The sequence below is a fragment of the Anopheles coustani genome, chromosome 2 (assembly GCF_943734705.1).
Source record: "Anopheles coustani chromosome 2, idAnoCousDA_361_x.2, whole genome shotgun sequence".
Lineage (NCBI taxonomy): Eukaryota > Metazoa > Arthropoda > Insecta > Diptera > Culicidae > Anopheles > Anopheles coustani.
This window is the reverse complement of record NC_071289.1, coordinates 61,195,147-61,211,725: the sequence shown is the minus strand read 5'-3', so window position 1 is coordinate 61,211,725 and position 16,579 is coordinate 61,195,147. Positions and strand designations below refer to the sequence as shown.

The 16,579-nt window shown below is 44.9% G+C and overlaps 2 protein-coding genes across 2 annotated transcripts in view; both read left to right on the top strand.

Annotated features, from left to right (window-relative positions):
• LOC131266610 (serine-rich adhesin for platelets) overlaps nt 1-15,051 on the top strand; it is a 77,174-nt gene extending 62,123 nt beyond the window's left edge. The window contains exons 3-10 of the mRNA XM_058269201.1: nt 384-530; nt 612-755; nt 933-1,049; nt 1,273-1,397; nt 2,620-2,741; nt 3,161-3,301; nt 9,750-11,505; nt 11,575-15,051. Coding sequence (XP_058125184.1) covers nt 384-530; nt 612-755; nt 933-1,049; nt 1,273-1,397; nt 2,620-2,741; nt 3,161-3,301; nt 9,750-11,505; nt 11,575-12,317 — 3,295 coding nt within the window. The 3' untranslated portion in view covers nt 12,318-15,051. The remainder of the gene's footprint in view (nt 1-383; nt 531-611; nt 756-932; nt 1,050-1,272; nt 1,398-2,619; nt 2,742-3,160; nt 3,302-9,749; nt 11,506-11,574) is intronic.
• Nucleotides 15,052-16,043: 992 nt separating this feature from the next.
• Nucleotides 16,044-16,577, top strand: LOC131266626 (B9 domain-containing protein 2). Its single transcript, XM_058269224.1, has one exon. The coding sequence runs from the start codon at nt 16,044-16,046 to the stop codon at nt 16,575-16,577; it is 534 nt and encodes a 177-aa protein (XP_058125207.1).
• Nucleotides 16,578-16,579: the final 2 nt, after the last annotated feature.

The window sequence follows — 16,579 nt, the reverse complement described above, 5'->3', positions numbered from 1 at the left end:
CGTTTATGAGCGACCTATACACGAAGCTTAAACTTTTTAAAAATTGCAAAAACATCACTGATAATAGCAACGTTTTTGTTAAACGCATTTCGACAATGTCCAGCAAAATTTAAAAATTTCAATTTGTTTCGTTTCTGCCACTCAATATTGTCGTTGAAACTTTGATATGTTTATGTTTAGAAATAGCATAAGCAAACAAATATATACAGACACAGATTGTTTGATTTTCGCAAAAGCAAATTTTATTCCCCAATCGAAAACCAATTGACAAATGGAAGCGTTTTGTAGCGCTTATAGCTTTCAGATTCGTGAGATATAAATTAAAAACAAACGAATGAAAAAATCATATGTTAACGTAAAACTGTTTCTCCTCTGTTTTCCAGCACACTCGTACCTTGGAAGCTGTTTCGATTCGAGCTGTCCCAGGTGCATCCGATCTCCTCGGGGCTGGAAGCGATGGCGCTTAAAACCACCATAGACTTAACGTGCAATGATTATATATCAAATTTTGAATTTGATGTGTTTACAAGGTAGGTTGGCGAATGCCATGAGCCCGTTGGTTATCTTTATCTCACCCGTTTTTTCCCACTTATCTCTACCTTTCTTCGCAGGCTGTTTCAACCCTGGAATACGTTGCTGAGAAATTGGCAAATCCTTGCTGTGACCCACCCGGGCTACGTAGCTTTCCTAACCTACGACGAAGTCAAAGCACGCTTACAAAAGTATATCACTAAGGCTGGTAGTTATGTTTTCAGGTGAGCGCCATCCCCACGCACCAACCATTTCTCCTTCCAGCGAATTTGCCCGTCGATTTTGCGTCGGATTTTTGGCTTTTCCCTTTCCGGCCTTGGGGTTCGGATTGGGAGGGAAACCCACCATCACCGTCACCACCCACGGCGGAAGGTTGATTATTAATGTTTTAATTATTTCAGATTATCCTGCACCCGGTTAGGACAGTGGGCGATCGGGTACGTGACGCAAGAGGGCGAAATCCTGCAGACGATCCCACAGAACAAGTCATTATGTCAAGCTTTACTAGACGGCCATAGGTAAGGGCGTGGGACAGACGATCCTGCTGGCAGTTAAAAGCGTCGGCTTTTGCTCGCTTTGTTTCTCTATCTTCCAATACAACTTTATTGAAATACGGTACTTTTTTTTTCTTCTTTCTGCACCTCCATGTTCTCCGGCGGCCCGTTTTTTTTTGCGTTCGGCTATCCCGTGGTTTTACGACGTCGGTGAATCGAACAACCCACGCTGCGCTTCACTCCGCAGGGAAGGGTTCTACCTGTACCCCGACGGCAAGCCAAACAACCCGGACCTCTCGTTTGCCGTGCAGAGTCCGCTCGAGGATCATATCACCGTGACGCAGGAGCAGTACGAGCTTTACTGCGAGATGGGTGCGTATCATGGTGGCAGGCCAGGGGTGGAAAGTCAATGCCATCATGTGTCAAAGCGTTGTAAACATCAATTTTGGAATAGTGTAAACGTTGACTTGGCGAAGGTCAATATTTCCTAGCTGGTGGCAGATGAAGGGAGGGGGCATAGTTAGGCTCAGCGTTTATGTTTCATTCAGTCGTTTAACGAGTGCGAAGGTTATACCAGAAATAGAATATATGTAGCTTTGATACGTTTTTGATGTTACAGGAGAAAACATTGAATTAAATAATAGTGAAGTAGAGCGAGAGATGAGCTGAATGAAAAAATACTATACTTACTAAATCATCATTGAAAAGCGTCGATGGCGGCTAGAGCTAAAGAAGCGTCACAAGATAGGTAGAAAGTTAATCTTCATTTGTTTTAAAAACTACAACTACAACTCAAATTTTACAACGTGACAAAAATCGAGAGAGTGCAATAGAAGAGCAAACTAATGATGAGAATAACAAATCTTTTTAGATACTTTAATTAGACTGAACAAACATCACGGCAATTCGAATCTTTTAGTCACTATTTTGTGATGTAAAACGCGAAAAATGAATTATTTGTTGCCGCAAGAGATTTGAATCTTTAATAATGAATCAAGTTCCAAAAGAATAAATGTTTAAGCAAAAGAGTTGCTAGTCGCCACAGCGTTCGAATTCCAATGAGGAATTTAAATTCTAAGCAAATAATTCCAAGTAAGGATTGGGTCCCAAGACTGAGTACAAGAGAAACTACAAAAATTTGAATTTGTAGCAAGGAATCGCATTCTAAACATAGATTCGAAATCCCAACCAGATGCAAACCCTGTTATAATCATACTTACGGGATTCGACTCCCTGTTGATTGGGTTATGAATCCCTAATCGGCATACAATTTCCTGTACGGATTGAAGTCTCTGTGAGGACTAGTTACTCTTTTACTCACTCTTGTGATTCGAATCCCTACTTCCGATTCGAACCTTCCTTGGGATTCGAACGCCGTGTGGACTAACAATCCTTTTATTTGCTCATTTATTTTTATAAGATTCGAAAACCTGTTGAGGATTCAAATTAGAAATAAGTTAAAACGAACTTACTCATTCTTACTCAGTACGCACATCTCTAGAGAAGACACTAAAACTATTTGACCCTACATTGCAGCAACGCTAATGACCATGCTTCTCGTTTTTTGTTTCTTCATGATCCTTGCACCTTCCAGGAAGCACCTTCCAGTTGTGCAAAATCTGTGCAGAGAACGACAAGGATATTCGCATCGAGCCATGCGGCCATCTGCTGTGCACACCATGCCTGACAGCGTGGCAGGTGGACTCGGAGGGACAGGTAAGCGTGCACAATCGACTCCTGCTCGGAAGGAAGGTGGTCCGTACAAAGGTCAGCAACAACTTTGAGACAGCAAAATACACAACGCTTTCGCTCAGCGAAAGCGCAATCGTAAACCGTAAACACGCCAACAATTTGCTTGCGCCTTTGCTAAATGAGGGAAAAGAAACACACTGTAAAATAGCTTACTGACCGAAAGAAACTAACCCACGGCATGCTCAGCTTGCTCCATTGTTTCATACCATGGCCATCGTCCATCCGTGAGAGGCATCCGAGGAGAAGGACACTGCTGCACATCGGTGTGTTTATCCCTGTGTGGTTGTGTGTCCTTCGCTTCGAATCCGGGAAGAACCTCGACTAATTCTACTCTTTCTTTCTTCTTCTCACTTCGCGATGCCGAATCGTTCTCCTTTCCCCAGGGCTGTCCGTTCTGCCGGGCGGAAATCAAGGGTACGGAACAGATCGTTGTCGATGCGTTCGATCCGAAGCGGCAGCACAACCGCAACTCGGCCAACGGGCGCCAACAGCTGCAGAACGATGACCACGACGACGATACGGAGGTACTGTGAGCTCTCTGCACCCTTGAGTGTGTGTGTATCTCCTTCTTGTTCCCCTCCCGCCCGTTCACTCGCCATGTGTCTTCAACTTCACAACCACCCATCAAATTGGCCAACACATCATCCCGCACACGCAGCGCGCGCGCTTGCATCCAAGATCCAGACAATCTGTTGATCAGCGGTGACGACCGACACTGCCCATCGCATCGCAAGATGCATCCGGCGCACTGTAGTGTGCAGCGTGTTGTTGTATGTGGCGTAACGCATCCTTGCATACTTTCCGCACAATCGCCGGCCACATATTCGCACCCTACGCTCTCCTGGCTTGAGATTGTCCCTGGCTGCTGCCTGCTGCCCTCCTCATTCATCGACATTGCATCCGGTTTTATTTGTATTGTTTATGTTCCATCCATGACTTGTAATGATAGCGTATAATGTTGTTGTTGTTCTATTACAAATTGTTGCATTGGCTGCCAATCACAAACTTCACGATTACATCCTTCTTTTACCCTTTTTCCTTAGAGTCAGTAGTATTGCTTTCTGTTTCAGTAGTATTTTTAACTAATCAGTCAATCGGTACAGTATTTCTACAAGCTATAAATCTATACCAAATGATTTCGTTTACATTCAAAGCCGAACGATCCGATAGAACAGTATTTGCCTTGACTGGCAAAACCATTGAAATTGAAACATTAAGACTTCTTCTTATAGCGCCTATGAAACTACCAACTTGGCTCAAGGAAACATCCCACATTTGTTTCAATTCGAGAAGGGATCATATAAAATCGTATTCATTGTCCAGACAACATGCAGTTGTGCACTCGATCACTCGAATACATCGTTCGCGTCCCATCATTCCCATCCTCTTACACTTTTTCCACCGTGGGTTTGTCATGTTTTGTGTTTCACTTTCTTTTCCGATTCGATAGTGACCGAAAAATCTCACATGATGCATCCGTATTTAGTTCAAATCAATTGAAAGAGAGCGATAGAGAGAGAGAGAGAGAGAGAGAGAGAAAAGAGAGTTGGAAACTTGCATCCATCTTCATGTGCCTTCCCGTTCACGAGGAGCTCCTTCTATTTATCTAAAGCATCTGTTTATCTAAATTCACTTTATTAATATTTGTTAACGAGTGCTACCATTGCAACCATTTCAACGAAAGGCAACAGGATTAGGTCACGGCTAGCGAAAGGAACTGAAACACCTCCAGTTGCGAGTTGGTTTTACCACTAGGAAAATATTCAGTCATTTGATTTTGTTAAAATTAGCCGTGAAAATTAGTATTCGAACGCACGTCAAAGTGATGTGGACGAAGATAAGATATTTCATATTGATTTGGCGCTTTCCAGCGGTACGATCTAAGCTTTCTTGATGATCTTGCTATATCTTTCTCTCATCCCTTAAAATCCCAGTCGCTAGGTACGTAACATTATTTAACTTTATGCATATTTCTGCTAGGTAACAATATCGTAATTCAAGTACCAGTTCTTATTAGGCCGTCTCTTGATGGCGACCTTTCAGGTTTTTTTTTCATTTAATCTATGCTATGCTGTCAGCTGGTCTTAACCTTACGATTTCTTATCAAACTTTCTTTTATCTTACACTCTACCAAACAATGGCGCATGTAGCGAGGAATAGTTATACTTTATACAACACTCGAATTGTAGACAACAGAAAATACTCTCTTCCGCGCGGAAGTATATAACGAGATAATAACTTTCCCATGTGTAAAAAATTAAACGCTGCTGGACAGAGGCTTCCGAAAGGCTAAGTGTGTACCGGAGGGATAGTGGAAAGAGTATCGTTTCGACATATACTGTAAATAACTAGAAACTAGCTAGATGATGGTACACGATATAGGAAAAAAAATATGGTGACTGCCACTTCGTTTTGGCAAATGGCAATAGAGTTGCGTGAATGCAGAGGACAAGTATCTTAAAACCTTGTGATGATTAGAAATTTATATCGATAAGCGTATGTAGCAGCGGTCTACAGTTTAGCAAATAAGTCTTCGGTACTCGGTAGGGCTATTGATTAAACAAACATTTACTCAAACAAAACAACGTTCGTTGCAGCGAGAAACTTTGGAACGGATCATTTGCCATTTCGTTGCTAGAATATGTGCACATATATTTCATTAGGCGCGTTCACTTACAGGATTAGCTGCTACCGCTCATAAAGCCCAAATTTATTTCCCCTTAGGAGATTGTGTACGGCAACTTTGCCCGTTTTCTCCATCAGATATTGCTTCCAGTTTATCTAATGCTTAAGATATTTATTTGCGACCTTTCCGGTGCCTCCCACAGATGCGATGTTTCCCAATTTCATTCCAATACAGACAGTTTTCCCAATGGCCTCTCTTTCGTAATTACTTTTGTAACGCCCTAATAAGTAAAACAAAAATAAGAGGAAACAACGTTCTGCTACAATTACGAGAACATATTGATATGAGGAAAATGAATCGTTCGTAAATAGAAACTCCAACGCCTCGGCAATTCTACCGATGGAAAACAGAACTCTAGTGGATAAGCAAAATAGTTCGTTCAAAGCGAAACATAGAACGGAACGATGATTATTATACATTTTATATGCGCCAGCACGATAGATAGTCTAATTTTTTAAAAATAAGAAAATTATCAATAAAAATAAAAACAAGCATTAGAACAAACGACAGTCAACTCAAATGTGTGTCCACACCCATAATAGTTCATCCGTTGCACCCATTTCATCTAGGATCAATGGCGTTGTTTGATTGTGTGTGTTTGTGTGCGTTTGTTTCGTTGGAATATGCACGCTAATTATTCACTACAATTTCCCCGTTGGCGGACGGCCACCACCACCCCCGTTTCGCACCCTTCGGCAATTCGATCAAATTTGTATTTTTGCAACAGGACAAATAGTTATATTTTATATTTGCATGCCGTTTATGTTTTCGCTTGGTTTATTTTTTTCATGTAGTGTATGCAATCGTACCACTTTAGTGCATTCCGAACGGTTGGTTAGTATGTGTTAGTTTTTTATGGTTCGTGAAAGAACATACACACGAAATTTATCGAACTCGCCAATTTACCTTCACTATTATTTAAGCCAATATTCGCTCAAATGGGAGCCATTCTTTCTCGGTATAATGGAAATTCAAGCCACACCAAAGTATCGTACGGTTTCAAACGGTCCAAGTTAAACGCTGTCGATGAAGTTTCCAACCGAAAAACGACCTACATGCCGTAAATCATGCATAACTTTAAGGCACCTAGCAAATAATACATCACTCTACGCGCTATGTGCCTACGGAGTCGGTTATTTATCCACCGATTTTGCTAGCCATTGCTCGGTACAACCGGTACTGAAAAAGCGCCCGCCAGGATATGCCGGAAAAAAAGGATACAACACTGGCCGGCCGGGGGTGGTAAACATTATAACCACAATGGAGGCGCTCGTTCAAGCGCGCCCTAGTTAGCCAGTTCGACGGTTACCAATGGTTGTGTCTGAATATTGCATCAGCAGCCGCCACGGGAAATGAAACGATGGCGATGCGCGCCCCGTTTCCACGGAACGTAGGAAATAATGCCGTCCGGTGAATGGCTTTTAATATCGGGGGAAAAAAATAAGAGTGAACAACCAAAATAGGCGATATGTTTTAAAGTAAAAAAGGGTATCCGTACACTTTGACCCTTTATTTGAAAACTCCTGCCTTTGCACGTCGACCGGAAATCTGCAAACAAGGCCCCGAATATCGGCCGGATGTGGAGATTGATCCATTTTCAATCCCCCTTTCAATGGAACCGAAGCGAAGGGTATTCTTCGCAGAGATGAAACCTACCAAGATGGGATGTCCCTCGCGTATCTCTTGACCCGTGTAAACCATGCCATCTTAAGTAGCCTTGTTCATGAAGGTCTTTGAATAATCGGCAATGCTCAAGCAATTGAATAAATTGATCGCTTTCGTGAAAAAGGCAAAACTCCGGCTTTCTGGACGAGGGATTCAAAATCTACTTCATCATTCGATCGCTTGACATATCCTTTTCGTAGCTGAAAAGCGGGACGTGCTTTGTCAACCTCCCGTTAATAACGGTGAGTTTGTCAAGGATTATCTTTCCCGATCGTTCGCGGTGGACGTTTCCCTGTGCGTTTGTAGTGGCATAATGGAACTCAATAAAAAACATCATCGCACGACATTAATCGCAACCGTCCCGGAGCACGTTTTTTACAATCTCCATTATCAAACTATGATTGAAAATTGATTGGTGAAATAAGTCATCGTTCCCACCCACATCACTTTATGTAAATCCCATTGCAAATCTTTTTTTTATTTCATAGTAAAAGTGAAAGAGGGAGAGAGATGAGTAACAGTAGGGGTATACTATTTGGTGCAAGCTTTTCCGGTGAGGTTAAAGATTTTAATAATTACCATTTACTGGTGATGAAATTAATTGTTTCCCCATCGCGACCACCTCGGTTACTCCGGCGTGTAATTAAAACTGTGTACCACAAAGGGTAGCCATAAAAGCGTCGCTTAATTTACATTCTGATTCAATCAATCGGGCCTCACGAACTTTCAGTTATATTTTGGAAGGAGAGGTAAAAAAAGCCTCAGAATGACGGAACGGAATATTATGCTTCCAACCCAATAAAAAATGGGGTGTGAAAGTGTTTTATATCTTTGTTCCAGGAAAATGTTTGCAGCCTGGCATTGTTTGTTTTATTTTCTTCAATTAAATGCTATGTAATTGTAGTATAAGTATTTTTTCATCCAATGTGTATTTTTAAAGCATACATGATGACGGATTATTAACCTTCAATCGATTCGACGAATATTTTGTCTTTAATTTTTCCGATTTTGGTGGCCATCTGTTATGTTTACTACAACACTTGGTAAACCTTCCCTCACATTAGTTATCGTTTCTTTTAGAATGCATTGTAATATTTGCAATTTCCATTTTATCATGGTGATTTTATTTTTTCAACTTCAATTTTCTAAGGGTGCCATTGGTTTTTTTTTTATTTTCTCGCGATGAGTTATTGTTTTCTTAAAATATCGTTTCTTCAATTATTTCGGTTTTCAATTGGCCCGCCTTCTTTCGCCACTTTTTTACCTCCCTCTCCTGATAACTTCAGCAGTCATTAATAGGAAAAAACACCGGTCTTACTGTTTGTCGATCTGTTATGTTTAGCAAGCGACTTTTAGCAGCAGCTGCAACGTCGTGGGCAAATCTTCCCACGCGGCAGGAGTTCCTTCGTCCGTCCTTCCGTTCATTTTAGAGAACATTGGCAATGGATCCACCTTTGCAAATTTTGTGGAAAATGTCAGCCACTCGAATGACCGATGGAAACAGTTTTTCCTGCGTCCCACACTTGTAGAAGAAGGTATTTTAATACGTCCCTATTACCCACGTGGAAAGTAAAGATTTGTATCTAAACAATCAGACACCACCGTTTCCATCCACAATTATTGCTTGGAGAAGTATGGGTGTATATATTTTTTTTCACATAGGCATATAAGAATTTGCAAATTTTTCAAAGACATAATAAATATTTTAATAAAGTGGAACCACATTCACTTCGGAACTGAAGTAGATTTTGAAAGTATGTAACATAACTAAATATGAGACTTGTTTAATTATTATGTGCAAATATGAGAATGAACGCATCCATTCTGCAAACAATAAAGATAAACTCAATGATTTTACTCGTTGATCAAAATATGTTGGTCAAATAACCTGTGTGTAGTTGCAAAAACTGTTCTAAATGAAGTATCGTAGCAAAACACATTTGTTTTAAGCAAAATGGGTCGAAAACACTACGGTACATTTAAAACGGTACAACTACGGTACAACACTACGGCACAACTACGGTACATTTAAAACAACATCAATGCTGCAAAACGAACAGGGATAGCTTGTTTTCTCACCCGGTGATGCACATTGAAACAATATCCCCAAAACGGTTAGTTTTGTTTGTTTGTTTGCATTTATACGCATGTTTTTCGTTTTCTCAAAATATCCAGGAATGTGTGTGAGTGCATGTCTGTTTGTGTTGTTTTTTCAGCTAAACATATTTTCTTTCTACAGCACTTTTCATCCTTTTTTTGGCCGAACTCAAATTTTCCCGAGGAAACCAGCTACCCTACTCTCCTCCGAGCCGATTGCAGCCCACACATAACCTCAATTATGCACTCGGGCAGGTTCAAGATTGTGTGTTCGTCCTGCCAGATCCCTCCCACCTGTGTTCCCTATTTTTAACATTTTCCGGTCGACGATTACATACTAAATGATTTTATTCTCCGGTTCTACTTTTTCTGTGCACGTGTGTCTGTGTGTGTGTGTGTGTTTGTATGTATGCGACACCCACCTTTCCGCAACAAAAAACGACCGTGGCCTCCCGGTGATGCAACCCAAAAAATCAAACTTCACACTCAAACCCTCCCCCTCGATCTTTGATGGATCGCTTCAGGACGACTTCAACATCGCCACGTCATCCCTGCACGCGCTGAGCAATAGTATGACACTGGCACGCAACAACAATGACCGCCAAAGCCCGCACTCCTCGCCCCGCTTGCCCCGACGCCAGCTTCAGCAGCAACAACCTTCCGGCCAGGCACCATCGGCACCGGTTCTCTCCAGCAACGATATCTACGCCGGAAGTCCCTCGGTGCTGCTGATGTCGCTCGGCGGGTCATCGAGTCAGCAGCAGCACCAGCACCACCAACAGGCGCAAGCATCTTCCTGCACCGCACCCGGAAGTGCAGCATCGGCAAACTCATCCGCCATATCATCAACATCATCATCATCATCGTCATCGTCGTCGTCTGCTTGTTCATCATCCACCACCTACTCCTCCTCCGCCACCGCTTCCTCATCCACAACGTCATCATCGTCCTGCAACACCTCCTCCGCAGCGGGTGTCGGTCACACGCCATCGTCCACCTGCGCCGGATCCTCGTCCCTGCAGCCACTGCTAAGCACCCCGGCGGCCATTGCGGCTGCGGTGGCCGCATCCGCACCATCCCAAGCCGCGGCCACCGTCTCCCAAACGGTCAACGGGAACCTTGCGACGCATACCAACATCTCACTCAACGGCGCGACCAGCAGCAGCGGCGGCGGAAGCAGTTCCAACACCGCAGCCGGCGGACACAATCTCGTCAAGTGCAACAAATCTTCATCCTCTTCCCTTCTACCGCAGGGTGGAGCCTCGTCCTCGTCCTCGCCGTCGTGTTCCGGTGGGACCGGGCACCATCAGCCGACGCACCAGCAAGCGAACCGGTTGAGTGCACCGGTCGGTTCCGGAAGTGCCGGCGCCAGTAACTCCCCGAGCAGCTACCTAATTCTGAAGGCGCTCAACAAGGCGCTCTCGAGCGATGTGACGGTGGCCGCCAGCGGCTCGATGGAGTCAATCTACCAGCACGGGTATCGGCAGAGTGCAACGACGCCACCACCGCTTCCACCACGTAAATCGTCCCCCGGTATTCTCAGCAGTAACCTACCACAATCGGGGGCGCCTTGCGAGAACCAGCGGCTACAGAAGTCGTCCTCGTCGGGGCGTGGAGGCCAATCGTCACCGCTCCAGCAGCAGCAGCAGCAGCAGCAACAGCAGCAACACCAACACTTGCAAGCGAATGTGACCTCCCGGACGCAAATCAATGCCGCCTCGAGCCTGTGTAACCTCTCGAACCAGATCACCAGCGGGCTCAATCTATCGCGCAGCTCGGAAAATCTCTCCTCGCTGGCCGCCCGGTTGGCGGCGGCAAAGGAGGGCGGTGGTTCGGCGGAATCGACCTACCTTCCCTCGCCGCACCCCCCACCCGTGCCGAAGCATCAAAACATCGCCCAACCGGAGCAACACCACGGTGCATCCTGCCCGTGCGCCAACGCGAACACCAGCAACAACACGGTTGATCCGTTCGCCGGCGCTGGAGATGGCTCGGCGCTAGACAAGGTGATCGTTGGGCCGGCGGAAACGATCGTCGGCATTATTGACACGCGGCCCCCGGAAGCACGGCATCCGATCATCCTGAAGGTGGACGAAAAGTCCGACCAAAGCCTGATCCTCACGACGGCGGGCGCACTCACGCCGAACAACGTGTACCAGTTCAAGCCGACGCTCGGCGGGGGCTCGGTGAGCGGCAGCGGCAGCAACCTGAACGGGCTCGTCACCGTGCAAACGGTCAGTGGCGGCAGTAGCGCCAACAGCAGCAGTAATAGCACAAACAGTAACAATGGTGGTGGAGTCACAAACGGATCGTCCGAGTCGACCGTCAGCGCGAACGCCACGTCAACAGCCTCGACGGCGGCGACCACGACGACGGTCGTGTTTAAGCCGGCACCGGCGCAACCCCAACCGACGCCCCAACGGCAACCACAGCCACAACCGCGCACCCAGTTCGGACAGTCGTCGCCGGCCTCCAACAACCACCAGCGGCACCAATCGCTACCGGCGAACAGTGCCGCCGTGGGGACAAAGATTCTTCCACATCCGCCCTCGAAGTCGATCACCTCGTCGCAGCTGGCGGCGCAATCCAAGGGCTCAACGACGGTGGGCCATCCACTGCTATACCAGAACGTGAACCTTCCGTCCACGGGCAGCGCTTCTACCGGCGGGTCCGGCGGCCTCTGTCCGATGAAGGAAGGCGGACAATCGAGTGCGAGTGGTGGAAACCGGCAGCAGCAGCAGCAGCAGCAAGCGGCCCTTACGATGGTGGCCAATGTGTCCGGTAGTAGCAATAGCAACAGTAGCAGTAACAACAACCATCTATCCAGCTCCAGCGGTCCGGCCAATGCCGGCAATGCCGGCGAACTGCGGATGCAGGTGCTTGCCGGAGGCTCTATGGCAAACTCGGCGCTGAACAACAACAACAACTCGAACGTGCCGTACGAAAACATCAACCTGGAGTACATCGCGCGGCTGATGCAGGAAGGCTACTCGAAGGAGAACGTCATCACGGCGCTCGGCATCTCGCGGAACAACATTGAGATGGCGTGCGACATACTGCACGAGTTTGTCAGTAAGAGTGGCGGGGGTTGAACGGCCAGCGTACATAGGTCATCCCGTTGCCAGGAGAGAGAGATTGAGAAAGAGAGAGAGCCACGAAAGCGTGGAGGAATTCAATGAAGGTGATCGTACGACTACGAATTTCGTACCGGATTTTACCAAAAGGATACTTTATCAAAAAATACTGTCGAACCCCGTGAATTTGCATCACCACGCCTTGTTTGGAGATCTTTTTTAAACTTTTCTCGTAAGCTTCGAAACATGTCAACGTTTTCGTCCTGCCCAAAATTTAATAAAACTATGATGATCTATCAGGACAACCGATAGAGATGGGCACGGCTTGCGAACAACTCATACCACCAAAGGATACAGAAACGATAGGACAATGAGATAAAGCAAGATAAATACCAGAAAAGCGGCATACAAGATGGAGAAAACAGAAGGCAATATTTAGAATCGACTTGAAGGAAACGCTATCAGAGTGCATCGCCGAACGGTGGAAACAAATTTAGATTGTAAATAAGTAGTTAGTTAGGATCTGGCCATGTGATGACGAGAAGTATAGGCGATAACAGCAGCAATATCGTTGCACGGGATGGGTACGGACGTATGCAGCAATTAAACGATATTGCAATAGTCACCGAACATTAGAGGAGTGTACGTTTAAGCTGGTTTTTGAATTCACAAATTTACCGCGTGTTGAAAATTAGGGACTCTATGTGACCAATATGTGACCTACCATTAGTAACGGCTCTGGTGGCCTGTAGAACTAGAAGGGGACACTGAAGCGAGTGATCTGAGTGTAGGTTTGTGTGTATTCGTTCATTCATGAGAGAGTAAGGTATTATTCTTTCATCAAATGGAAGCTTTACTTTAAGTTCCTTAAAGACGAAGGCGGTGATTTCAGACGGTTGCGCTCGACTAGATAGACTTCCGGTAAATAAATTACCAGCCGGTGGGACGGGTTTGTTCGTTTACGGTTGATCGCCAATCATTTCCCCCTTTCCCCCCACGCAGGGCGCATTCATACGAACTATGGCTATGGCTCTAGCACCGATTCGTACGATCACGGGTGCAATATTTTCATATTGATATTTAACATTCCCAATCGCGGAGCGGGGCTGAAATAGTACGCGATCGAATCTATGTAAGCGCACAAGAGGAACGCAAGGTTTGCGACATTGCAAAAAAGGAGTTTGTTCAATCCCGGAGGCTTTCCTTGGGGTAACTTTACCCTGTATAACATTACGCACGTGTGTGTATACGCAAAGAACTGTGCCAAAGAGCTGTGCTGACTGTAATGGCGGCCGCCAAGTCACGGTTCGGTGGTAGTAATTGAATGAGAATCTCATCTCGATTCGGATACTAATTGAAAACACACACCAAACTGCTAGTCATACGTCGTCGTCGACTCGTGGGTGTATCAGCACAGGTATTACGTGCGATAGTATGAATGTACCAAAACGAAAGGAGTAGAAAACCGGGGGAGAATCGAGAAAACTGTCGAGTCGAGATTTCCACCCGGGGCATAGGAATTTATTCCCGCCGAAAATAGCAGCAGGAGTTGATAAGTCAACTAATCAAATGAAGCTTTACTTTCGTTGATATTGTAGCTATAATTTAGTGCTTGCACGTGAAGGAGTTGATAGGCACGGGAAGGAAAATTAGGATTGCATCGAGGGCGTCCCTCGTACTCCTAGCAAGTTTAAATGTAACAAAAGCATTAGTGATTTCGAGAAAGCGTGCGGAGATAGTCAATCGTCGATGTACAGGAAGCATTCAATTGCACCCTTCTCTGTAGAGAAAAACGGGGTGCTTTCCCATTTGAAAAAATGAAACGGATGAATTGATAAAGGTCAGTACCGCTGAAACCAAACAAAACGCACTTTTAAAAATTTCAACAATCCGCTCTCCGCAGCGGGAGCTATAAGCAATAGAGCAAACCAAATCCTGGCGTAAAATCGGTACAAAACGTGGTGGTACTCCAACAAACAATGTGTTTGCAGGTTATTCTTTGACTGTGCGAGCAAAAGTGAGTACGTGTGTGCCATTGATCGAACATCGTGTGAAATGGTATCTTCTGCACCACCATTTGCATTCTCTCGAGTGACACTATTTTCTCGTAGCGTAATATACTTAGCAACTGGTAATACTCACTGCATTTAGGCAGAATAATCAGTACCCATGTAACCCCATACCCCCCCTCCCCCTCCTCGTCCTTTTTTTAGCACAATGATAAGCATAGGCTGTAGTCGATAAAGTGGTGTAGTAGTGTACATAGGAGGAAACGTTAGGTAAGAAATAAGTAACACAAAATGGCAAAGAAAGTCACAAGCCCGACGCCAAATCTTGAGATATAGGCGTTGCGATAAAACGGGGGAAAACGGAGGGAGGAAACAAACATTGGTGAACAAAACTAACGGATCGAGCTGTGGTTAAAAGCAAGTAACACGTAATCTAAAATATGCAATCAACAACGCGTAGCAATGAATTGTTTTACTGTTAGAGGAAACATTTGCTCCCCGGAGATTTGGATAAACAATATGGGATAAACAAAAAAGAAGTCGCTCGTAAAAGTTACGAAGCGATAGCACGAGCGTATAAGACTGGGTAAGCAAACAATATAAATTACCAGCAGAAAGCCAGAAGAAAAAAGAGCATATATTTTTTTCAATCGTTCTTCAAACTCAAGCTTAAATTTTCTCAATATCGCAAGAAAGACAAGCAAACAACCATTACAACAACAAGTATAATCATTCGAAATAAACACAGGATAGTAAAAAACTGAAAAAACACATTTACCATAAAACGTGTTATTATTTTTCATAATTTTGGTTTCTGTGAGAAAAATTCCTTGCTACTGTTTGGGGCAAGTATTTTAAAGGCTGATGAAAACTATAAAATAGAAATAGAATAAAAAAAGAATATGTGGTATTATGTAGTTGAAGTTTTCGATGATAGTGTTTTTTGATTTATGGTTTTACATTCATTAAACGGAAGAAAGTGATCCGCATGATTCTATGCCTTTCCCAACAGTACTGCTATCAACCCAGGATAGGGCAATGCACTTTTTCCTATCAACTGACAACGTTATCGGTTGACTGGTCTGTAGGTCGGTCGGTCAAGCCCCCAGCTGCATACTTTGCACCAGCCACTTATTTCATTTTCTTCCGAATGATTAAGACATTGGTCATGGTTCGTACCATAATTGTATACGACCTGCAATTCTGACCTCAGGTGAGAAATAATCTTATTCGCTGCCAATTTCGGTATAAACAAAATATGAACTAGCTCGAAGGAACTATTCTTGAAGCGAATATCCTCCACCTATTTAAAGTAATAATGTACTGGAATAAAAACTGATAGTTCCTTTCAACTTTGTAACATTTACAGTAAATGACAATTAAAATTGCCTCCAACCAAACAAATTATACAGTTGGTTGCTTTTGGAATAAAGCGCACAACGAAAAGCTAATTGTTTGAATATTTGTTTTCAAGGTTCACCGCCAAAACGTGCACCCCTTGACAGCATGATCCGGTTGCCATGGGTGACGCAATGTTTGGTATTGCTCGGTAACCACCAAGTAGTCCTTGTTTGGAGTTCAGTTGACGCACCAGTTTGCTCCAGAATACACTTTGAACGGTCGTTTCTAGTCCGCATTTTATTGGATTTATTCATCCTTGGTAAGTCTACCCCGGTGGTGCAGTTGGTAGGTTCTAAAACGAGGCCAGATTTTGCATGGCACCGAAGGGCGCCTGATGGCGGAGCTGCACATCATCGGCGAGCTAAGTTCGGTCATCGGCTTCGAGGAACCGAACCTGTTCTGTCGCTGGAGCGTCCAGTTCGGCTCGAACTGGAAGGTCGTCGAGGGTCACGTCGAAGGGCAATCGTGCAGCAGTACAGCCCGGATCGAGCAACGGTCCGAATTCTGTACACCGATCGATCTGCACCTCGTCACCCGCGGTCTGCAGGGTTGGCCAAAGCTGCACGTAGAACTTTACGCTGTGAACGCACTCCGACAGTACTGGCCCGTGGGGTACGGATTCGGTTTTGTCCCAGCTCGGCCCGGTCATCATCGGGTACAGATCGCCACGTGGAAGGTGTCCTCGGCACGTGCGGCAGACGCCTTCAGGGAGCGGTTCCATACTGGTGGGTTCGCACTGGCCAAAAGTGACATTGCGTTCTCCGGCATCGAGCGGTACAAACTGCTCACAAAGTCGGCTGGCACGGTCGAATTTGAGCTTATGCTAGTGTTTAAGCACTTCTGTGAGTATGGCGTCGAGCTCTATTAGAA

Excerpts from the sequence above, each read along its gene's own strand:
- LOC131266626 (XM_058269224.1), top strand. The coding sequence starts at position 16,044 with ATGGCGGAGCTGCACATCATCGGCGAGCTAAGTTCGGTCATCGGCTTC.